Source organism: Echiichthys vipera, assembly GCF_963691815.1.
Source record: "Echiichthys vipera genome assembly, chromosome: 22".
NCBI classification, from domain to species: Eukaryota; Metazoa; Chordata; class Actinopteri; order Perciformes; family Trachinidae; genus Echiichthys; species Echiichthys vipera.
In genome coordinates this window covers 12076208-12101902 of record NC_139847.1, presented here as the reverse complement: position 1 = coordinate 12101902, position 25695 = coordinate 12076208, and the positions used below count along the sequence as shown (strand labels likewise).

At 41.7% G+C, this 25695-nt stretch overlaps 1 protein-coding gene across 4 annotated transcripts in view; it reads right to left on the bottom strand.

Annotated features, from left to right (window-relative positions):
- LOC310964116 (receptor-type tyrosine-protein phosphatase delta) overlaps nt 1–25695 on the bottom strand; it is a 145537-nt gene that overhangs the window by 97103 nt on the left and 22739 nt on the right. For all 4 annotated transcript variants that reach the window (XM_083937118.1, XM_083937120.1, XM_083937119.1 and 1 more), the window contains exon 2: nt 8267–8452. In XM_083937118.1, the coding sequence (XP_083793244.1) occupies nt 8267–8369 (103 nt within the window). In that variant the 5' untranslated portion in view covers nt 8370–8452. The remainder of the gene's footprint in view (nt 1–8266; nt 8453–25695) is intronic.

The window sequence follows — 25695 nt, the reverse complement described above, 5'->3', positions numbered from 1 at the left end:
CACACACTTGCACACTGTGATAAAACGTCATCCAGGCATGCAACACTGATGCATTTCAGACTGGATTGGTCCAGTAATCCCATTACTGCAGCTACAGCATCAATCTATTAATTGCACTGTCACTGGGGCAATGTCAAGAAACACCTGCATTGTTATACAGTTCACTGGCACAGCATATGAAGGGTGATCAGATTTAGTACATATGCCAGCAAGGCCAGAATTATGCCAAGTGTAAGCCCAGAAGATGTAAAACAGCTGGCATTGTGCTCACCAGCTGATCCCAGCTTCAAAGGCATGCTACAAGGTACCCTTTGTGTGAGAGTGCATGTACAAGAGAAAGAGACTGTGTAAGTATAGAGACCTAGTCTGCTGCACTGCGTTAACGTGGTCCTCTATTGTTTTTGGCACCTTAAAAGCTCAAAGGACAGATAAGGAGGTGCCAGGCTGACTGAAATCCATACAATTTCACAGTAAGATAGACCCAGTCATTTCATGTAGAGGTATTCAAGTATATGGATTTAGAGAGAGAGATTCTAGATGTTTTTTTTTAATAGCCAGTCTGATGGATTTATGGTGCTTTTGTTCTGTCAATATCCCCACTCTGAGACACGAATGGTACAGCATGGTTAAATTGCCCCACCATTTTCAAGTCAATGTGTCTTGGAGACACAAGTGCACTTAGATATAACATTAGTGGCTGGGGGCTAGCCTTTAATTACCTGCATCTGAGCGTGTACAGCATCTTCATATTGTATGTGATTATCTGCTTTTCTTAAGAGAGTGGGAGGGTCAGATGGGTAGTGAAAATTGCTTTGCCTTTGTGTGATTCTGTGGTCTTAGTGCCATGAAAAATGACTGCAATCCATAGATGAGGCTAATGGCCTTAAATAATACACTTGGGCATAGTTGCCAGACAAATCAGCATTCATAGAGTTAATAATGGGCCCGATACAACCTTTAAACATAATTGCACAGCACATTGTTGACAAGGAGTCATTTTCAGCCAAAGAAAATGATAATGACTTCTTGCTCGTTTAGTTCAACCTGCGAGCAAGAAGCATCTTGCATGGCACTGATAACATTGTTTTATCTCAGAGTCCCAGTCTTGTCACAAGGTCTCCATCCAAACAACTTAATAGTAATTAAGAGCTGGCAATCTCCGAGAAGGTGTTTTCACCACCTTTATTTGAAGAGTGAACACGGTGCACTCTCTCTCCTCTTATATATGTTGATGCTGTTTTTAAAGACGCACTGTACTAAGACACCTTCTGAAATGAACGAGTGGAGCCAACAATGAGATTTCCACTTGAGCAGTGTCCGGCAGAATGATGAACGAGGTGGTAGACTGGGGGAATTACAGTGATTTAAAGTGGGATCAAAAACGCTATGAGTTCAGTTCTCCTCTTTCATAATGTCATTTTATGTGGATACACAAACATACTGTGTGTTCATAAAAGGGTATGTGCATTTATTAGTGTGTGTGTGGTTTGTATGTCAGTGCTGTGTGGGTATGAGTGTAAAAAGGAATGGGATAGACTCAATTTAAATCAAATTAGCATGCAGGCAAATTAAGCAGAGGGATTTAATTTGAGCTGTTGTAAAAATGCTAATTTCAGTACAGCCCGGAAGCTCATATGCAAATACAACACTATTTTACAATAATTCATATTAGGGAAGGCAAGCATAAAGCACACATATTACAGCCTGATGTCTGGGGAATAGAGTATCATTAGCTTTCGGACTTGCTACAAGGTGATTCTGTTTAGGGGGATATGCGTGCACTTGTTTGTGTGCACTTGCATGTAATTGGGACTACGCCATAATACAGTATGTGTTTCTTTGTGCGTGTGTGTATGCATGATTACTGTAGGTACACTTGTCAATCCCAACAATCATCTCCCTGATATACAGATAAACAAATACAACAACAAATCATGGTTATGATCATCTGCATTCCACCCACATAATCCGAGAACTGACTTTAACACAGGCAGATGCTGTTAGATTGTTACTGCAGTACTGCTAAACAAATTACTCCTCATAGAGCAGTAGACGCTTTTAGATCATAAATGTGTAACTTGCGCCTACATATGTTTATAGCGAACATATGGGACACTGATTCCTCTCTCACAAAAACAGCTGTAGAGTCCAATTCATGTGTAAAATGAGGGAAAACTTTCAAACATTTAAAGGGGACATATCATGCTCATCTTCAGGTTCATACTTGTATTTTGGGTTCCTACTAGAACATGTTTACAGGCTTTAAAGTAAAAAAAAACACATTTTATTTTCATATTGTCTGACTAAATATACCTGTATCCACCGTTTGTCTGAAACACTCTGTTTTAGCGCCTGTCTCTTTAAAGTTGTACTCCGTAAGATTTTTCCTCTATTTAATTGCCTTTTAAGTTAATATCTATCAAATAGTGAGTTAAAACAATGCTGATTGATCATATGACCCACTAATGAAAGCACTTCTACTTGCCTTCATTGCCGAGTATTCCAATATCCGTGTTTGTGGCGACATTCACAGGCAAATAAGCTGGCATGTTAATGACACTGCTGACAGCAGTTGGTCTGTCTGCCTCGATCGTCACCAACGGTTATGTGTGTGTATGGATTTAACAGGAAGTAGAGAGGTGAATGTGTTTCAATATAGTTTACAAAAGAGCAAAAAGGTAATACAATTGTCAATACAAATAGTGACCGTGAACGTGACAAGATGGAGGGCGCTAAAAGGACAGGCTCACCTGCAATTACCTCTCACCGCCACAGAGGTCACTAGAAACAATGTATCTCAAAGCTTATGGAGTACAACATTAAAGGCCCCTCCCAAAAAGATTAAGTCTGCTCTGATTGGTCAGCATTTTGCAGCCAGTGAAAGACTGTAATGGCATTGTAGCGACACCTTTTACCTATATATAGTGTAGTTGTGACATCACAATCGTACAGAAGTCCTGATGGCTCGTTTAAAGGCACATTTTCGGAATACGGGCAGTGTACATTTCTCTGTGGATTGAGCATTTTGATTCTTTCACATTGTTTATATAGCACCTGCTTTATAATCGACAAAGACATGGAAATCTCCCTTTTACAATATTGGACCTTTAAACGTGACCATCGTCATGTTGTTGCATTAAAATGTGATGAATTTTGCCCCATCCAGCCCCATCTGTACTTTTTTTCATACCGCAATCTAAAGAAGTGGCGCATCAATAGACAATTTGCTTTTTCATCCCATGTGGTTCACCTTTGATTGCTGGCTCAAAAGGATTTGCACATAGCCTGCAGATGTTATGTGCGAGGGCATATGTATCTTGCACATGTTTCAGTATACATGGCTGGCTGTGCATACGCATAAGTGAGAGAGATGAGGTATGGGTGTTAACATCTTAATGTTTAGAGAGGCTAGAGGGGCCTGTCGATACTCATTTAACGTGTTAAATCGAAGAATGCTGGCTCTCTGGGACTCCCCATGCCATCCACCAGAATCAATTAAAACACTATTAGGCCCAGAGTTTGGCATGGTCCAACACAGCAAGGAGTCGGAAGTACATTGGTGTTTGTAAGCCAGTTTTCCCTATAGATGTGTATTAGCATATTTCAATAAGTTTATTTATAAAAATGTTTTTGTATGAATTTGTTCTTTCAGGTATTTTCGCTTTTGAAGTCCAGCTGCTACTTGTACTTGTACTAATGTAGCTTAGTCAGTCTAGGTTGATGTGTTGAATACTGTAGCTCAATCACAAAATTATGCTGGATGGAAACTTTCTAGTAACATACATTGAATTTAAACAGACTAACTTCTAACACAAGGTTATTTCCTCGTATCAGTGTCTGACTCATGAAACAATCTGTTGATTTAATGAAAGACCAATATATTCAGGGTGGAGGCTTTGAGAATTTTAGCATGCTTCATCCCTGCCCAGGTGGAGATGTTAAATGCTTCCAGCTCTCCTAACAACCTCTGACTTTTCCCTTTTGCACTACTGTTGAGCAAAAGACACAGAGGAATTGTTTGTTGACTCTCTGCTCTTCCTCTCTTGTCCCCTTGGCTCACCAGGGACAATTATGCCCTTCTTTCAAGCTATTGCCAAGCCCAATTTGCCACAGAAATTAATTGGTCCACATTTGAAGGGGGGACAGGGTGAAGAAGAAAATGAGAGAGAGCAACAGCGAGAGGCAAGGCCAAAGAAAAAACAATGACAGAGTGAAAACAAACCAATGGACCAAACAGAGCAGCATAGCTACACAGCCTTCTACGATCATTTTTTTTAAATCATTGTGTTCTTAAAGGTCTTGGCTGAAAACATTTGTAGAAAGAACAATTTTGGTAGCACTCCCATCAACAAATTACCAGCTTTGTGTTTGTTTGGGGGCCTGAATGCCATTTTTCTTAAGAGGGGGCTGTAATGTCCACTGTGTGGGGTGGTGAGTAGGACTGGCTCCAAGGATGGTGCCATCTGTTGAGCAGGCCGACTCAGCCATTTTCTGCTCTTGTGTGTCTCATATCCTTCACCATGTCCGCAGCCGGAGGCTAGCTCACACACAAATGAATCAAGAGCACCAACAGAGGGCAGCTTTTCCTTTAGAAGTGGAACCTGATTTTCAGTGCTGGGGGTTAGTCTGGAGCAGTGGAGGTCTTTTTGGCCCAGAGTGTATGGGCTGGGTATGCGTGCAGCAGCACAGTCAAGGAAATTAAGGAGCTGCTCAGTCGCTGGAAAGGGCTATTGCACTGCTTCCAAACAGCAAGAGGAGAAGGTGGGGAGGAGACAAAGACGCAGGCGGAAACACATTAGAGAGAAAAAGCTCAAATAAGAAATGAGGAGAAAATTGGCAAGAGAGCGATTAGGAATAAAAACAGTAGGAGGGAGTTGGGGAGGGAAGGAACAAACAAGTGTATGTGGGAGATCAGGCAGTACAGGAACAGAATGGAGCTAATATAAATCCCATGGCTAATATGTACTGCCTGAAGTGGTTCTGGCTACGGCGCTTGTTGTCTTTCCTCGACTGCAGATCCCTGTGATACCCCCCACCCCACACCCCTGTCATTAACAGACAGTCACTGTGGCTACCTCATGATGGGTTTGTTTTGGCTTTAAAATGATGCCCCTCCACAGCTGTCTAAGTAGGGTATGAAGTAGCAGCAGCTGCTCACAGCCCGACAGCTAAAGGAAGGAAATTAATGGGGGGGTTTGGGGGGAGGTGAGCACAGAGGCGTCAAGACTTGGTGGCTGCTGACTGCACTTATGCAGGTCTCTTTTACATGTGTTCTCAAATGTGACTGTGGAATGCCAGGATATGCAAGAGTGGAAGTTTTGTCAAAACAGTTGTCTGATCGAAGGCTTTGGCAATAGGTTTTTTCTAATAAGATGCTGTTGTGTAAGATCACAGTAGTCTGTGGAAGATGGGAGTTTCTGAAAAGATAACTACTGAAGAGCTCCCTCAATGTTAACATTTATTGACTGGTAATGCTGTTTTGGGAAGGTCCCGTAATTAAATTGTGTCAATAAATCCTGGAGCTGCACATAAAAAGGGGTATAAACGAAGAATACTTTTCTCCGCTTTTCTCTTCCCCGCTGTGAGACATATGTGGCGGGAGGCAGAGAAGAAAAATAAAACACATTTGAACAGATTGCAGGGAACATTTCTCAAGCACAAAGTTGTGAATCTCTCCCATCAATTTCTCTTTGCGTGGCCGTGTTGTATATGACCATGGGTGAATGATCCCTTCATTCAGAGAATTCAACTGAACTGAGAGGATTTCAGACGGTGCAAAGGGAGCAATAAAACTTTTATTCATCCCTCTGTGACTCCAGAAGCTAATGATTCATGGATCTTAGTGTAAAAAAAGAGAGGGTGGGAGAGGTGGGATGCTGTGGTGCAGGACCAGAGCTCAATGAGGTTTGAAAACTGTTGTCACACATGAATGGGCAGGTGTCTAATGTCAAGTAACTCAATTTCAATGACTTCTCATGATAAAAAAAAACAGTTGGAAAATAAGGACACCTCTTTGATAGTTTGGTGAGATGTGAGATGGATCATTGTGCAATAAAGGTGCATCTCCTGGTGTGTGTGTGTGTGTGTGTGTGTGAGGGAGGGAGGGAGAATAATACAATATGACACTGAGATTACTATTTGCCAATGCTCGTGCTGGAGTTTGATTTAGGGGTGTCCCCGACTAAAAATGTTCATAATCGAATCTGATTTGTCACGTCTTGCCTATAGTCGAATGATCGTCAAATCAGTTGTTTTTTTTTGCTCATGAAAAACCCTCTGATCTGGGGTGGCGAGCCATGGACATGAAGCAGACGGCGGCCGGTGGAACTGAGTCCAGCGCTGCGCTGTCACGCGTGTGTCAGGCAGAGGGTTACTGAGAGACTTCTGATTTCTGATAGGGGCATCTTATTAAAAGTATTTGTTGTTATAACATCAATGTGTTTTGTTTGTATCTTTCTTTGACAATAGCTAACGGTATATTTAGCTGTAGTTTAACTTTCACGGCGCTGTGTCAGACTGTGGTTAATTGAACCTCCTATAATAAAAAACAACAAATGGGCAAATTGTTGTATTTCTGGCTCCCAGATAGATTTAAAGCGTAGCCAAGATGCGCTCTGACGGTGCCGGATCCTGGATAGTACAACTTAGTCTAAGAGGGGGAGGGGGTTATTCCTGCACACACTCACATTTTTAGCAACAGTATTTATTAATAGGCTTATATTTATACCCAAATAGGCAATTTATCATGGTTAATTGGGAGAAACCAAGCACCTTTATTTAAAATCAGACATACATCACCCCCAGAGCCAGAATGGAATAATCCATTGTTTCATAACCACATTTTGTACATTTTGCAAAGATTCGGTCAAATCAGGCTCCTTGGAGTGAATCGTCAAATAGTCAACAATTTGGGGTCACCCCTAGTTTGATAATACATGATTTTGAAGGATATGAAAAATAATTTAAAAAATATTTATTTTTGTAAATTTAATTTGTATCTTCAAAGCATTATTCCTATGGTCTAAAATAATCCAAAATAAACATTAGTAAACACAAACAACTCTGTCCCAATTCCAAAAACTAGAGTGCTAAAAAAAGTTGCGATGCCATCAACTATAAAGTGAGGAACTGCTTCATAGTAATGAAGTGGGACGATAGCTGTCACTGAGAGCACCCCGGGGTATGCTCTGAGTATATGGGTACTTTTTTCTGTTTCTGAACTGACAACAATACAGTACAATAAAGCTCATTTGGATATACCAATTAAATCAAAATCAGTCTCCCGTTCATTGTCTATGGAGCAGACTTTACACTCAATGACATCACAAGTTTGGGACTTAGCTACTATATATGACTGAATTTCCCCCCGGGGATTATTAAGGCATTCCTGATTCTGATTCTGATGACATGGTTGCCCCCCCCCCCCAAATAACTTGTTTCATTCATAAAATCACACCTTATTCTTCACCCTTATTGGAGTTTTTTAATGAAGGAGTTTACAATATCGATACTAACAGGCCTTTCAGACCAAATGTGTCTACGGAACCACTGCAATCTGAAACTCATTATTTCCAATGGCTTGCACCACGACAGGTATTCCCTGCACGGGGAACACAGTCTTGCACGCCCCTCCTTGAGCTCGCTCTGCCGCTGCGTTCAAAGTTCAGATTGGCTGAACTTTGACCCCCATGCACTGTAACGAATACCCATACAGCCAGCCCAGACCATAGTTTGGATGTCATAAAATCATCTCGCACATATACGTCTTGAACTCAGATTTAGATTGAGTACAGAGAAATATTCCAGATTCTGCAGATTAATGTGAAGGCAGTCTTCTTGTGTCAAACTCTGCACATACATTATTCTGCGCAGTGAAGGTCATTATTGAGTGGAGTTGGTTTAAATTTTACATTTTTATACCACAACTGATACAGAATATGCATATCCCACAAACATTTTATTCCTGTGGCCTTAATTTACTAAAACCTAACTGAATTTAATTTTGTATTTGATTCTTAGATTTAAATACATCTCATGCTGGTAGTGGTAATATAATTCTGGTGTTTAAGCAGTCTCTTCATAGTAGAGATGTATGTATGTTATGTATGTTATATTTCATTAAGTATTTACTGAAGTTGCATGTGTGTTTCATGATGTATTGATGTCCTGTGATGTTCCATGAAAAACAATACAAAAAACAATCCCACCCTTGCCACCCTATCCCCAACCCAGCAGGACACAACACTTGAGGCCCACGTCCACTTACTTTGAGAGTCGGCAAGGTGGAGGAACAGACCCAGGACAAGGAGAAAGGGCAGCAGCAGCGTGGGCCTGGCTCTGTGCATGGTGGGACAGCTTGGCACCAGCATGCTTTGGCAGCCTCGGTGGCGCTGGCTCACAGAGCCCTGTGAGTCAGTCTGGTCTGATTTCTCAGATGCAGGGTATTCACAGCCTATGCAAGGCAAGGAGGGATGGGAAGAGGGAGAGGGAGGGAGGGAGGGAAAAGGAGAGAGAAAGAGAGAGAGGAACAGAATGAAACAAAGCTGTTTGGCACCATGGGTTTTATCTATCCCTGCACATTTCTGACATACCCCCACACAGCCTCGGCTGGAGCTAACAGAGGATAGGAAAAGGCTGATGTGCTCACAGGGTATGTTCTGACAGTTCTCTAAATGGAATAGTCACTTCACACAATGCGTGTGCACGTGTGCATGAGAGGGAGAGTGATAGAGAATGCAAGAGAGAGAGGGAGAAACCACACAGATTAAAGGTTGGACTAATAAGATTTTGTCTTTACAGCTTTGGTTGCGAGCACCAATTAAATACGCTGTATAATAAGACCACATTTAAAGACCTCCTAAGATCACTGTTGGTATCTGTTTCACAAGAAAAGCACCTCTGTTGCATTTTGGAAAATACAGGAAATGCTGAAAGCTATTGAATAGTTCTTCAATTGGGAGTTTAGGTCAATTTGATCACCAAGAGACAGTCTTTTTCTTTCTTTAGTACACTAAAGCACTACTTCAAGTACAGTAAAAGATATAAAAGATGCATTTAGTTACATTATGATATAGACATGCAATAAACCAATTCATCTGAAGCTCTTCTTCAGGGTTCTAACACCACATAATCCATAGTAGATGCTTTAATAGCTCTAAAGTGCCTATACATAGTGATGGACTAGCTTAGCTTTAACACACACATACACACACATGTTCTCTTCAGTGCAGCTCAAACAACAAATAAAATCTATAAGACAGAGTGGCTAAGTGTTGCCATTCATGTTTCAGCCCTTTATCGAAGGGCTACTACATTGGCTGTGAAAATCAATGTGATACAGTGAGCTAGTATTAGCTGCAGACCAGCTCTATCCCTTGTCATCCATTTGCTTAAGCCAGAGCTTGATCCTTAGTGATGGATGCTCTGCAGTAGTCCTCAGCTTGTAATACGGCTCCGAGCTAATCCAAGTTTGTGAGCTTTGATGAAATACTGTACTGCTAGGTTAGCATGCTAGCTACTCTGCCTGCTTTGTTCTGAAGGATGGTGTTGTTTCAGCTGTGGCGACTGGTGTAGGCGGACCTGCTCTGTGTACCGTGACATTTCAGACATTTAATGTGCCATGAGATCAAACACACAACATGCCATTTCCGTTGAAGTTTTGGGATTCTGCAGCTTTGGTAACTGTCTGTTCTGAAGGCAGCAACTGTGCATATAAATGCTTTACTAGAGATAATATTTTATTGGACTGTTTATCTGCAGATTTGACTGCCAAACAATAAAAAAGAAAAAAAAAAGAAAAACAAGCCCCCCCTAAGCACAATCAGCAGGCCCGATGATGACAAAGTACCTCATTTCCCTGTTACCAATCATCCTCTTTCTCGCCCCTAGCTCTCCCTCTTTCATTTCTGTGGGCTGTAAATGGCAGAAAAGACGGGAAGATAGCGCACCTGTCACACTCGATTTGTGTTGGGGGGAGATAGACACGACTACCTGTCTCCAAGCACCGCAGGGCTAGCAGGAAGCGCAAGAGAGGGGGACGTGTGGCGAAGGGAATCAATTTGAGGCAATCTCATCCCCCGCTCACATCACCACCAACACGCACACGCACACACGCACACACGCACACACACACACACACACACACACACACACACACACACACACACACACACACACACACACGCACAAGCACACGCACACACACACTCACAAACACAAATGCGTATACATATACATACATTTGAGCACACTAGACAGAATTTTCACATGAGTACCGTTTGTAGCAACTGTGAATTTGATTAGAATCAACTGGACTGAAAAACCTGAGCAGAGTGTGAGGGCATAAAGCTGAAGTGTGATCATACGTATTGCAGGTACAGCTGTCTGTCTCCTGCAGTCATTGTTTTACGATCTGCCCCTGCAAATCTTAGTGATAGCCTTTGAGTTAATTAATGTGTGAATTTCCATAATGACATGACATTAGGCTGCACACAAGAAACAGTACTCAGCAACCCTCCCTTTCTCTATGCACGACTGACATGCACAAACATACATACACGCTGATGGAGGCAAACAAAACCATCTGTATGCTGTGTAACCACCAGTGAGATGACCAAGAGGCTGTGCCATGTGAGTAAATACAAGGAGAAGCTAATGCAAGCACAGCTAAAACCCCTCTATGAAATTCTTGATTAATACCTATAATGAAAGTAATTATATTCTGTGTTGATATATTATTTTTTTCTAAAAAAAATTATACTGCAGATTACTTACCAATGTGCTAAGGGAAGAAAAGCCACCTGCCAGACCTGGCAAAGAGGTGGCAGTTTGCCAACTACTGTTATCTGACAATAGGCTAAATACTGCAGCTTTTTTGTATGAAAGCTTGTTCTCATGCATGTGTGATTACCATTGACTATCAAATATGGGTGTTGTCTCCATGACATAACCCTTAAGTTTCTGAAGAGCCAAAATAAAGCTCAAAGTGGGTGCCTCCCGCCGTCGCAATCCGGGCAGTACCTGGTGCCGCTTAACTCCCGACAAATCCAGAAATGAGCAAAGACGTGGAACGTGGACAGAAATGAGGCAGGCTGAATGAAGCCTATTGTCTCTGCTAGCCACCTGTGATGGCATCCACCTGTTAGTCAAAGCAGCCATTCCCTTAGGTATGTAGAACTTAAATCCTTAATAATTGAGAGCGAGTTAAATTACCGCCCATACAGTTTTCATGAATGGAGTAATTGACTACAGCAAATTATTCAAACTATTTTTGTACCAGGATATTATCATATTCATTTTGGATGTAAAGTTGGGCATTTTAACATGGGGGTCTATGAAGATTGAGTCTATGCAGCCAGCCTCAAGTGGCCATTTGAGGAACTGCAGCTTTGGGCACTTCCACGTTCACTTAATTTCTCAGCCCTGGAGGTTACCGCTTGGTAATTACACGTATGAGCATGTATATGGGTGCAAATTATCCTTTCAATTCGCATTTGGTAATATAAAAAGACTCCCTCATAGGCTGCACCACCTTTGCCCATTTTATCCTCAACATGGCATATTTTGTGTTGCGCTCTGCACCTTCACTTTCATACATTTGGTGGCATTGATGCTTTCCATTGAACATTTATTACAATAGAAAGAAAAAAACAATCTTGTCTTTCTTCCTGAGCCCCTGGTGGCATTATTGTGTTTCCATTCAGTGGTGCTTCATTCAAAGGATTTTGCTGCTGATAGCAATCATGCATTATTAAACAAAGCCTGACAACATGCACAATGTTAATTAGAAAAGGGAGGAGTGTGTGGCAAGAAAAAGAAAGGGGCTGTTGAGCTGTCTACTCTCTCTACTTCCCCATGATCCTTATCAGAAATGTGAAAGAGAAGGAGGGTGGGATGTTTATACTCTCCATAATGGCTGGTCTCTATTCTCATTTGAGCGTGTGTTTTGTATTCTGGCCTATTTAGACAAGCAATATTATTGAGGGGGAAAAAAAATACTTGGTCATATTTATCATATATTCCAGCCATATAGCAATAAACATGTTATGGGAAAGAATACAGGTAGAATAGTTATGAGCTACCCAAAGCAGCAGGTTCACATCAGCTTCACAGCAATTTTGTCTTTCAGTATTCATGTACATGCTGGAATATTTTGGCAAACCAAGGACAAAGCAGTGTAAAACAAGTGCTGACATGAGAATGCTCCTGCCATTTTTAACAAATTCAACATGGATTTGAGCATAGCAGTTGTACCACATTATGCCCATCCTTTGTGCAACTTGGTCAGCTCTAGGGTAATTTTTTAAATGGGGTGTTTTTAATTTCAGGCTGATGCACCAACTGAATTTGAACTAGTATAGAAGTAGTGGATTCACAGTATGTTATCCTAACAGACCAAAGCAGCCACAAAAATTCCACCAAATCTATTAAGGCCAATCCCTCTGTAATTAGTCCAACACATGCAAGGACAAAGCGCAGCATAACTACGGAGGATGTGATCCATACTGCAAAAGTTGCTAGTATCATGGCCAGCCAGGCACAGCAAATAAGAATTAGTTTCTTTTTATGAGGCAAGACTTTCCATTTCCCTTGGGACTAAGAGAGTTAAAGAATGCAGTAATTACACCCCACACACACACTTTCACAATGATATGCAGGGCTATGGTAGTGTGCACACAGGGTATGCTACTCTTGATCTCTGTGAGCCTGTGAATATTCTCATTTGTCCAGGTCATCGTTATCCCCAAAGCAATTTCAATCAAAAGCAACTGGACTTGCTTATTTGTCTAGGAAGACGTTTCACCTCTTATCCAAGAGGCTTCATCAGTTCATGTACACATCTGACCAGGCTGGGACTGGTCCAACTAACTGGTGTGGAGATCCAGGTATTTAACCTCTCACAAGGCCGATGATGTCACTGGAACCCTTTGTGCTCCAAGTGCCAACAACCGTTGTTAGAGTGACAGTCGTTGGTGGGAAGGGCTATATTGTAAAGTGGAGATAAGTGGAGTCTCAGGGCGCTCTCACACTGTCCATCCGTACTGTGCCCAAACATTTTTTAGGGGTAAAGCCTAGTCCGTTTGACCAGTGTGAGTGCAACCGCACCGCGCCTAGCTGCGGCCAGCTTGCCGGCCACAGACTGTTTGGGAGAGGTGGGCTTTTGTAAAGCACGTTTTCACATGTACGAGCACGAGCGTGTGCACGTGTACGAGCACGAGGCCTACAGCGGCTCTGACATCATTTTATGTGCGCCTTTTCGGACATAGAAAAAAAAAAGACAGACCATGTGCGAACATTTAAAACAATGGCTGCGAAAGGTTCACGTTGGTGTGATGCGGAGGTGGAGTGTTTACTGCAGATTTGGTCAGATGAAAATATTCAAAAACAGTCGACAAGACGCACAAAAACTCTGAGGTCTATGGAAAGATTTGTAAACAAAGCGACGCATCGTGATGACGTCAATCAATGCATGTGACGTGTTACGGTGGGGTGACGTATGGACAGGCAAGAAGCATTCGCCGAGGCCCAGGTAGTGTGAGTACAAACGGGCCTGGCCTGCGGGGGGAGAGGGAGGGGGGGACAAGTACCCTAAAGCACGGGGCACGGTACGGATGGAAAAGTGTGAGTGTGCCCTCAGACCTCCTCCTCTGTTTAGCGATGGTTTCTCTGTCCAGGATGTGGACATTGTTGTCATCAAAGGAGTGGGCTCCCTCCTTTCTCCACATTATCTCCAATTTACAATGCAGCCCTTTCATCCCTTCCCAGGAGATTCAACAATCTAACCTCAAAGAACAAATGTTTACAAATGGCCTCCTGTGACTCCAACGACTGCCGTTAAGACTCAATAGAGCACTAACGAAGTCGAAACCAACTTCCCACCAACAACTGTCACTCTAACGAAGGATCGATGGATCTCCACACCAGTCAGTTGGACCAGTCCCAGCCTGGTCAGATACGTACATGAAGGGATGAAGCCTCTTGGATGTGAGGTGAAACATCTTCCAAGACAAATAACCAAGTCCAGTTGTTTTTGACTGAAATTGCTTTGGGGATGATCTCTGTGATCTCTATTTTTCCCTTTTTTTTGTTTCTGCCCTGATGATGAGTCGGTCCCTGCTTTAGAAATGCTTTTAAAGATCCCATATTATGCTTTAGGTTCACGAAACATTTTTGCATGCTTTAATGTTCAAAAACACATTTTTGTTCTCATATTGTCTGTCTGAACATACCTGTATTCACCCTGTCTGAAGTGATCCATTTTGCCCCCCTCCCAATTCTTAATTGGTCAATGTTTTTGGGTCTTCCGCATGTGCGCTCTCACTACAGCATGTATATATCTATATATAGAAATTAAATATACAGTATATACAGATATATATGCAGCATTTACGGGTCTTCCAAATCTGCAATCTCTATATATAGCAGAGTTGTAACATCACAACCGTATGGAAGTCATGACGGCTCTTTTAAAGGCACAGTTTCTGAATACAGGCTATGTGAATTTTTTAGTGGATTGACTTATTTTGATACTGAGGCAGTATTTATGAAGCACCTCGACTTTATAATAAAAATAGACCCTGAAAACCCAGGGTTTTGAAAATATTTACACTATGGGACCTTTAAGGACTCAGTATTGCTTTATCCAAGTCCTCAAGGTCACAGTACATATAAAAGAGCACAGGTTTCTGTGCACCATCCTTCCCCTCATATAACAGATCTGGTCAGAAAAATACATGGCTGTCTGCGACAGGCACCCACTCACAGTGCTCAGAGGTTGTTTTTTTTTGTTTTTTTTTAAATCTTATGACCAGATTTATAAAATAATCTCATCAAAGCACAGCTACTCACCCACTTCCTTTGCCAATCCCCACTTCCTCATCAAAAGGGGTTACGTTTGGGTTAACACACATGCTGGTTCACATGGTAGCGGCAGCCATCTTTTTTTCTTTTATGTGACAGTCTGTCAGTCTCTCTTCATGGCATAAAGTCCTTTCTTATGTGTAGTCTTTCTCTTCTGTGGGTTTTATTCATTTTTTTCATCAACTGCTACATTCTTCTGCCCGCAGTGGTGTGATTTAAGACCGAGAGACAAGGCCGTTTCTCACACATCACTCCCGATCAGCCGGCATGTGTAATAACATCCCTCAAGCTAAGCTAAGCTATGCCCTCAAGTGCAGGCTCCACATGAAAGACCCTGACAACCACACAACAGAGGAGTTTATTTACTATTTATTTACTTTTTCTCCCACCTCCTTTGCTTCTCCCTGACCTTCCCTCAAACAAGCCTCCCACGGTCATAAACTATCATTTGGGTGGTACCGCCTCATTTTCTGTTTGAGGAAGTCAGGGTTTACAGTTCTGCCCGCAAGCCGGACTAATTATTGACAAGCAAATACTGACAATGCCTTAAATGCTGTCCCTGGTTAGGTCTTGTTTTCACACCCAACATGAAACACACAGCGGGACGCTAATTGCATCTGATGACTTTTGGCAATTGTTTAAAGGCACCTACTGTGAGTGTAGGACAAGGAAGCTATCACAAATCCCATCTGAATTGTGTGTCCATTGCAAATTAGTATCACAAGATTTCAAAGCCACTCGGCAAAATTATCTGGAGTCACGCTTCAAAAATAGTATAATAGTAAGATATCATTTTTTCACCTAGCTTGTGATCAGTTATAAATCAATGGGCCTCATTCACCAAAAAATGTCTTCTTAAATCTCACTTTGTAGTCTGCATGTTTTCTTATTTAGGATTTGTTCTTTGGTAAGAAGAACAAATCTACACATACATACACTCTTACGCACATATGAGTGCTGCCATGTTTGTGTAAAACATGATTATTGCATTTCTTCGATTAAAGAGTTTAATATTGAATGATTTAAATTGCAATAATGTTTTGAGCATTCAGAATATTTTTTTTCGCTTAGTTTCATTATTTTACTAAACAATACAGTCTTTTAAATTAAATTAACACGACCGTCTGTTTTTTCACTAGTTTTTTAAGGTTATGTTTGGGCTTTTTTAGCCTTTATTGAATAGTAAAACTGAAGAGTGAAGGGGAAGAGAGAATACACCCTGTAGTGCATGCTTTATCAGGTGAGTTAAACACCTACAGATCACATTCGAGACTGGGTTTTTTATTTTCTTCTACTACTATCTCAACCAAACAAAGTACCTCCATTTCTGAACTGTTTTAAGTTGGATTTTTTTTACATTTGGAGCCTGGTGCTTCACCCTCTGTAGGCCTTTGTTTGGACTATCTTGACTTGATTCTCTTAACTTTTCTTTTTTATTTCTGTGGGTGGCTGTTTGCACACAACCTTGCAGTCTCATGCCCTTTTTGGGGAATTGTCAGGGCATTTACCTATGCAAATTGGAATAATTTAGCATGTGCTTTTAATTTACAAGGAAATGCTACTCATCATTATAAGAAGAGAGGTACGAACAATTGAGCAGTTTAACAACACATCATGAATTCGACAGCGTTTTCTTGAGAACAAATTTAAGAAAAAAACGTAGCAAGATATTTGTGAATGGGCCCATTGATACTGTTAGGCCTTTTATGTGAAGATTTACCATATTATGCAAATTTCTTGCCACCGCAAATAGAAGTTACACATCTTCAAAGAGCATAAACGGCTCTAAAAACAAGCCTGTATTGTATATCACAGGTCAAGGTGAGGCTGTTGCAATTTGAAAACCGTTACGGTGTTTGGGTGCAAAGAGCAAGGTTGTGTCCTCATGATATATCAGCCCACCCAAACTGACCTTGAGCATATACTTTAGTAACTAAAATCACCATGTAGCATCAGCTCACACACACTACTCCTCCCACTTGTTCTGTATGTGCTCTTTTTGTTTTCAAAAGCCTCTCCTTGACTTTTTCTCTGTTCCAGGTTTACCTCAACACTCGCTCTCTCTCTCGCTCTCATTCTCTCTCTCTCTGTTTCCCTCTCTTCCCCCATCTTTCTCACCACATTTCCCAGCAGCTGTTGGGTTCAGATGGATGGTCCCCACAGTGCAAGACCCTGACCTGCAGTCTAGTGACTGATTATCCCACTACCCTGTTGTGCTGCTCCCTGAAAGCATACCAATACACGGTGCACACACAGGCAGTCACACACACACACACACACACACACACACACACACACACACACACACACACACAAGGTTACATAGCTATTTGGGTAAGCTTTAAGGACACCAAAACAACGTATTTCATCTCTGTCTGCATGTTTGGATCACATCCTTTGACCTTGATAACACAGATAAACATGCAACCTATTGAACTCTAATGGATGGGACTAATGCCTTTTCAACGGGCAGCAGAAAAAAACTGTATAATCAGCCTTTGGGTAAGCATGCGAGTTGTGTAAACTATCAAATGACTGCCTGTTTTTACGCCTTGTTCTATGTTTGCTTGTCACAATGTGGGCGGCTACTATAGTACAATCATGTGCCACTTGGGTCGTGCTTGACCTTGCGCATCAGCATTCAGTACAGGGAAAAACCTATCTTACAAACAGGCTGAAGCTTGAGGAGTCTATTGTTTCGGGAGTAGAGAGTGTGGCAGGATGGATGGAAAATGAGAAAAATGGTAGACGCAGCAGCCAACCTGGAATGGTTGGGATTAAATTTATGCCGCATGAACAGGGAAGGGCTAAATCATGTTACATATTATGAACCAGAGAAAAAAGAAGGGGGAGTGAGGGGAGGGCGGAGCAGAGGGGTGGAAATATAATGGATAAGGGGAGCAACGAGGCAGAAAGGGAGAGAGGGAGAGAGGTAGCGAGAGAAATGAGAGGAGGGCAGGTGAAAGTAATGTGGAGGAGAGGAAGGAAGGAGGCAAGGAAGAAAGGAGGGAGAGGAGAGCGCACTTCTAGGGTAGATAGCAAGAGAGGTGGAGGCTTAGGGAGGGAAGCAACTGAATGTGCCTCACTGCCAGCTTTTCTCACGCTCCGTCTGTGCTTGTAGGCCTAACAGAGGCAGCGCGAGAGGGATGGAAGAAAGGATAAGGGGATGGAGGGAGAAAAAGAGGGCACTGCTGAAGAAGAGATGATAGTTACGCAGCCACTCCGACAGTCTAAAGGTATTGTATCTGAGAGGGAGGGAACTTAAGAGATGATAGCAGGTGAAAAAAAATAGAGAATAAGCAAAGAGTAATATCTTCTCACACTGAGAATCTCAGACTGGGGCTCCGGTCCATATCAAATCCAATGGATGCAGTCTAAAAAAATGCAACTCCTACACATACATGCTCACAGATGCAAACTCAGACATTTATCTGCATAAAATAGACATATAAGCAGAGTAGGCATGCATACCCTTTGCACCGCATGCTCCTGGCACTTTGACATCTACCCCCAACACAGCAATGATCTGTGGGACGAGGAATAATCTCACTTCCATGAAGCAGAGAGAATGAGAGATAGGAAGGAGGGTGAAAGGGAGGTTCTTCACAGCCTAAGCTCATGTTGATGGAAAGTACAGAGCCCTCAAACAGACGAAACAGCATTCCACCGCCATTCACCGCCATGGCAAACAACATCAGAACAGTTATATTCTGAATAATACAGCACTCATATTTACACTTAATACATATGGCATAAGTCAACGACAATATGCCGCCTCATCTTTTACGAAACAATTGCACACCAAAGTATGTTGTCAGTGGTGACATTTTAGTGGCTTTTGTACACAAGCCAAGCCGTTTGGTATGTAAATGCTCTACTTAGGCATACATGAAGGATGTAAGGAGGCGCTTGGGGCATACACGCTACACTCATAGGGCAGCAAAATAATTAAAATGCCAAGTGTCTCCCATTATCTAAATGCTAATTTGCCTTGATACACCCTGAGCTAAAATGTAACGGCACATTATGGTTGCTGCACTGCACTAAGGCAATGGCGGGTAAATTTCCCTTCAATTAGCCTAACATATTGTATGCTATCTGTTTCCTAAGGTGATGCGGTGGATGTATTATTAATAGCACTCATCATACGACCCTAGCATCAATCCATGTGGATTTCTTATGTGCTTCTCATCACTGTTTCACAGGGCGCTGATCTTTAGATATCTAATCGAAGTTATCTCATACTTTTATTTACGTTTCTAGTAGAACATGTTTCCGCGCTTTTAATGTTCAACACATTTTTCTTATACAGTCTGAGTGAATATACCTGTATTCACCTTTTGAAATGACTCTTTCAGTACCTACTCCTGTGAGTCTCCCACCTGAAAAAGTCCCATCTGATCCGTCTGATTTTTGGATCTGGGAATGATAGCTTGTTTCCTTGTCTGACAGCTCAATTCAAAGGCGCCGTTTTTGAATTGGGCTATGTGTATTTCTCTGTGGGATGGACATTTTGATACTTTTACAGCATTAATTCAGCACCTCAACCTTCTTAATAATGACAAAATAAATGGAAATCTGTTTTAATATTTTACAATAAGGGACTTTTAAAAGCTGAAAATGTTGATGTGTTAATGTAAATTATATGAGTTTTTTTTATAAACAGGCTTCAAGAAATGCATTACTGTTATCCTCTCTGAGTATTGGTGTCTACAGAGTTGGTCAAATGAGCATTCATGAGAACACTGATTGCAATTCTTTTTTTTTCAGTGTATTTTAAGCACTGGTGCTTTTGCCATGACTCAGATTCGATAAGAAAGCCAGAGTCAACAACTAAAAGACAGACAGGCGGCATTAGAAACAGCAGCTTATCAAAAGCGTTTTGCATGAAAATACATCAGTGCCAACAGGGAGGGCAACAGGACAAAAATATTATCACAGATATGAGATGTTTTTGCTGAGTACACAGATATAGGTGAAATTGTGTTGTTTCTGCTTTTCCATCTATATCCTGATAAGACTGTCAAAGGACATGCAGGCTGGGGATGAACAGCGTTTTAGAAAGCTGTTTCAATATTTCAGTGGTTCAAGTATCCTTACTAAAGTTTACTGAGCTCTTTGATGTGGGTGCTGCTGATTAATATGTTTAAAAAGCTTAACTTTTGTAAAATTCTTGGACGCCCTTGAAAGGTGTTTTAGCGAAGCTAAGCTATTGTTCTCATGCAAGGCAGTAAAAGCTGCTTGTGCAACTCAGTTGAGAGAAAGCAATGGTTCACCCCAAGGCAAGAGCAACAATCCCCCCTTTGTCGTTTCACTAAGACAAATGCTTGCCATTGCTACGTTAGCAACCAAACGAGAACAGTTGCCCGTCAGTGATGGTATATTGTAGCACTCGAACAAGACATTTTATTATGTTGCTGAAAACGAATGAATAGGTCCTTTTCTCCAGCCCCATTTTGGAGATTGAAATTCAAATTAAATGCCACCTTCAAACAAATGTCAGTACAGGAAATCAAACCAGCTCTGTCATTGCCTGACATCAAGCAAAATACACAGTTTGACATTTGGAAGTGATTTTCTCTCCCCCTGTCCTTGTTTCATGTAAAATTAACTTGGAAATCATCACAAAAAATGCATATAAATCCACATCACACAAATAGTCTTTGCTGCTATCGCTCTACATCTAACATCCTTTATACAAGCTCCCCCAAACCCAATACAATCCACCCCCGAACACTCACAAACATGATTAAGACACTGTCAAGCCTGACATTGTCATCTCCCATGCTGTCAGTGGCCCTCACTGGGAGTCGCTGTTGACTGACTGCCTGGATGTGCTTTATCATTAACAGGGCCGCCTGTGCCACCACGGAGGGGCTTTGATGACAGAAACCAAAGCCCCATTGCCTGCCCCTCCCATTTTGCCTGCCCAAGTGTCATCTAAATGAGATAGGGCCCAGGAGCTAAGGGATTAGGCACTGCATAATTACCTATTTAAAGACCCTAATTGAGCATTTCATTAGGAGACTGGCACTGAGATTTTGCCAAGGAGGACACTACAGGGATAGAGACGTATTTGCCTTTGCATGCATGTGTGCTTGTTTTTGGACAGAGGGTGGGGAATGATACGAGTATGTGTGTTTGCATATGCCTGTGTGCGCAGCAAACTTTAACCTTGAATTCAAGGGTTACCTTGTTAGCATAGATGTCTTTTTGTTTAAATTGCACTTAGACTGTTTAGCACATGATTGTTCAAGTAAATCCAATTTAATTTCACCTTTTACAAATTGTGATGTAACATGGTGACTTTGCACAGAGTACTGTCCTTTTTCACATGTCCAACCTTTAATAATCTAAATAAAGTTACATCTTTAGATGAAGGTGGTGGTTTCTTACTGTTCCAAACAATACAGTTGTATCTTATTCTGCAACCTACTGATGACTAAGTTACTAAGTTACGAAGTTAATGTATCTTTAATATGACTTAACTGAGTGTACATTTCCCTGCTCTCCAGCGGTGAGCAAATGCAAAATGAATGAGTGTCTTATTCTGTAGTGCTGATATTTCATATTTTAATACAGGCATTTATCATTCTGCTTTATTTACTTAATAGAAGCAGTTGTAACAGGTGATAGAATAAGGCATTCACCCCTTGCTCCAGCCAAAGGAGACTAGTTCAGAAGATATGTACAGTCTTTGTGTTAATGTGATGCAAATTCTGCTCTAGTTGTTCCAACTGCTATTTTTGGGTAACATTGTCATTGCCAGACAGATAAAGCTACACACTAAAGAAGAACATTTGAGAGTACTAGACTCTGCTACCTGTGATGAAAGAAAAACACTACAAAGCTTAAACTTTTTCTCTGTGTTTCCTCTTCATCTCTGTGAAGCTAGTTGAATCCAATAGAAGGGGAATTTGTGTGCACACATTAATGTTAAGTTTCCTCAAGCCCAACGACAAAAGACAGCAAGCGTGTTAATGCCACAAACGTTGTTGGCCATCAAACTTGTGCTTTCATTGATGACACGGTGTGTTAGCCCCTAGGTTTCTAATGCCACATCAAAAGCATCTTTGTCAGACAAGAGATGAGATACAAGAGGGATATGTATCTTTTTAACTGCCTTACAGAAGCTTGGAGGATAGAAATATTCAGTGTGATGTTTACCACTGAAATTGACTTTCTCATGCGGTGAAAACGAAAATGTTACATGTACTAAAATAAGCTTTTATTTGCGCAGCATTTAAGATCTTCAAAGCTATTGTGACAAAAAATACAGTTTAGTACAGACATAATGCTATTCAATTCCTTTACAACATTTCCCATTTTGGGTGGCCACAGATTCCTTTGTTAATTCCCCATCATGACTGTCTCATTTACTCACATATTTTCTCAGTCCTGTGAAAGAATCTCAGTCAGATCATAATTCTAAACTTAGTTAACACATACACAATCACAATTAAAATTCTATGACAGAGAAAAATCAATCAACAGAGGAGGGCTCCTGATCTTTTGTCATTAGAAACAATTTCAACAGCAACAATTATAACAACAGAATGCTAGAGCCAGATTGTTTTCTAATGGCCATTTTTGACCTGATTTCCATGATCTAGCAGGCTGTGACTCTTATTTGCCCCCTCATCTCTATATCTGGGATAACTGGGAATGTTGGTGAGTCACTCGCAGTTGCACTGTGCATGATTGACTTGTTTGCTGAATGACTAGCATCTGAAGTGGCAAGGCTAGCTTGGGGCTATTGGAGTCTTTTGGACAGACACCAGCTGCTAACTGCTACAGATAAACTGTCCCTCCCTCTGGGGATTTATATGAGCACTATGGTGGGAAATGGTGCTGAAGTCTGGCCAAAGACACTCAGGGCTGAAATGACACTGAAACATCATGAGTCAGTCAGTGATGTTCTAGCACCAGACCTATTACTCTTCTTTGACATGATGGAGGTTGAAAAGGTTCCCACACTAGCTAGGAAATGAACTTGGATCTCATACATGACAGGTAAGAAATCTGTCCCTGAGCCACCAATGATAACAACTCAAAAGTGAGTGTTCAATGTTGATTCATTGTTACACTGCTGTAAAGGCATCAGGAAATTATACTATCATTCAGTATCACAATATTAACTGAGTATCTAGCCACCTCAAGCTGCTGTCAACATATTTGTAACATGCACTTTGACTTCTAATCATCTTGTTGAATTTGTATCAGGTATGCAAGGAGCTGCGGCTGTTGTGATGGCTTAAGTGTAAGCATTGATAGGTAGCTATTGGGTAGGATGCCTTATCCAAATCTCTTACTTGAAAAATAATCGTCTAACTCCCTCTCCCCCTTTTGTTGCCTTACAATGAGCTGGAACAATACATGCAATAAGCTCTAGAGTCTCAAATACATTCAGTTGCATAAATGGCAGATTGGCAAAGGGTACACAAGAAAGCCATACACATAATCTCTGAGAGAAAACCTCTTTGTGTGAGAAAGTGTGCCTGCGTGTATTTCCAATAGCCCCATCCTTATTGATGAGAATGCAAGCCACTTGAAACTGTGAATTCAGGAGATTCCTGTGAATACAGAAACTGTCTTAAGACTAAGGCCGTACCTTTTGAATGACTGTAATTGCCTATGGATTTAGGACATTTAAGATGAGATCTGTCTGTTTAGATGTTCTGTTGTCACAAAATTTGCAGATCCTTTTTTCCTGTGACAAGTGCTACATCATATGTTTATGCTATCTTAGAACAAATGCACATACACACAGCGTGTTTTGACCCCAAATGCAAGAATAGATTCAGAAAATGCGTGCAGGACAGATTGCATATACTCAGCTGCTGCCCTGTTTTGCGATTCTACTACTGTACATTCATGGATTGGTAGTAGCAGTAAATATGACATAGTGTAAGAAAGCCAAAGTATTGCATATTTTAACATTTGTGTGTGGTCTTGTGCACCCCCAAGTGTGGGCAAATTATCTAGTCAGCTTATTTCCCATCTGAAAACACCCGTGCCAGAATAATCCTGTGAACCAGGTCATTTGGACTCCAAAGTCCCTTTACAGTTCAGCATCCCTGGAGACAGTAGAGCCAATCTAACAGGCAGTGGCCCAAAGTTGGCCCTATCACGCCCCATCTTGGCCTTGCACATTCCCTATCTCCCCATCTTTGTTAGAGAGACATCTATCTTGATTTCTGCTGAGTGCCAAAAAGAAGAAGCAGGAGAATGAGAGGGAGAGATGGAGAGGATGGAAGAATGGTTTTCACCTGATAAGGCAGCTGGGAATCAGAGGAGAGGATCTCTGGGACCGTGGCCTCAGCATGCTGGAAAGAGGAACTTCATCTTTATCTAATTACCACAGGGCTGTTTTGCCAGGGTAGATAGTGTGAGCGTTTATGGGGGGTTGGTTGGTATCACAGTACCCGCATGCCTTTACAAGCACATACATTCTCACGCACAAACTTATGCAGATATGATTAACATTCAAATACACTTTCAGTGATGCACACAAGTGCAAGCACACACACACACACACACACACACACACACACACACACACACACACACACACACACACACACACACACACACACACACACACACACACACACACGGGGCCCAGGGCTGAGTGCCATAACAGCCCAATGAAATATATTCAGATTAGAAAGGTGTCGCATTACTCTCCAGCCCGATGATAAATACGCGGTTAGCACCATCATTAATCTTGTACCCCTCCCCACCTTCCGCCTCCAGACGCGGTGATGTAAGGGGAGGGGAGCCAGCTTACACTGGATGGAGCTAGTGCCTCAGTTTGGGCTGTAGCTGTGCAGCTGGTGCATGCATGGAGCAGTGGCTTGTTCTACAAGGTCTTGCAAGCACAGGAGGTCAGGGCACTCTAACTCATTCAGCTTGCTTGTAATGTCACTGTTCAGGCCGGTTGCTGGCTTTCACTGAGGTCTTGCTGATTCCATATTCATGGGTTGTTGTATTGAAAAACATGCAAACCCCTTGCTCATTTGATGCATACATTTTCTCTTTTGTTCTCAAGCTATCCATAGACTCTCCCTGTCATTCCCTTCACCTCTCTTTCCATTTGCTCCAGCCTCCCCTTTCTTTCCAAGCGCACAGTTTCCCGCTGCCACCCTCCCCTCTTTCATCCCAAGGGTTTGCTGACATATTGTGCTGAACGGCATTTCATTGTAAGTGGCCATTGTCTGGCTAATGAGCAGCATGCATAAAACACTAAAGGGCCGAGAAGACGATGATAAGACATACAGTATACACAGAGACAGAAACACATGCTGGGCACAAGGGTGGATTCACCATCAGTGACTTAAGCAGCATATTTCTCCTACAAACACCACTGTGTCCCACTAGGGAGGCTTTAGACGGTGTCAGGTTGCCCTCAATACACACATAGCTCTAGAGAGAGGTTAAAGGTGAAGATCTGAGGAAATTACATGTGATAAATTGGAGATGGTGCCAGTAGTGTTGTGTATATGTGAGTGGGGTCATCATCCCCTTCACCTTCGCTGGTGTGTTTGATGAAGTGTATAGTCTTTGAAAGTACAGCTTGTGTCTAATGCTGAAAGCCAGATGTTTGATTGGGAATCTCCAATGTATCCTCATCCAAGTGGTAGCACTTTATTGTATTTAGTCCAAAACGATGACTGTTGCTCGATATGAGTCACCATTGAGTCACCAAATGCTTAAGTAGCATTATATCTTTTTTATCATCTATTGTACATTTGCTCAGAGGTTGATATAATGCAGAATCTGTTGTTAATACAGTGAATCTTCATCATGAGAAACTGAATGAAGACATGCTGTTGT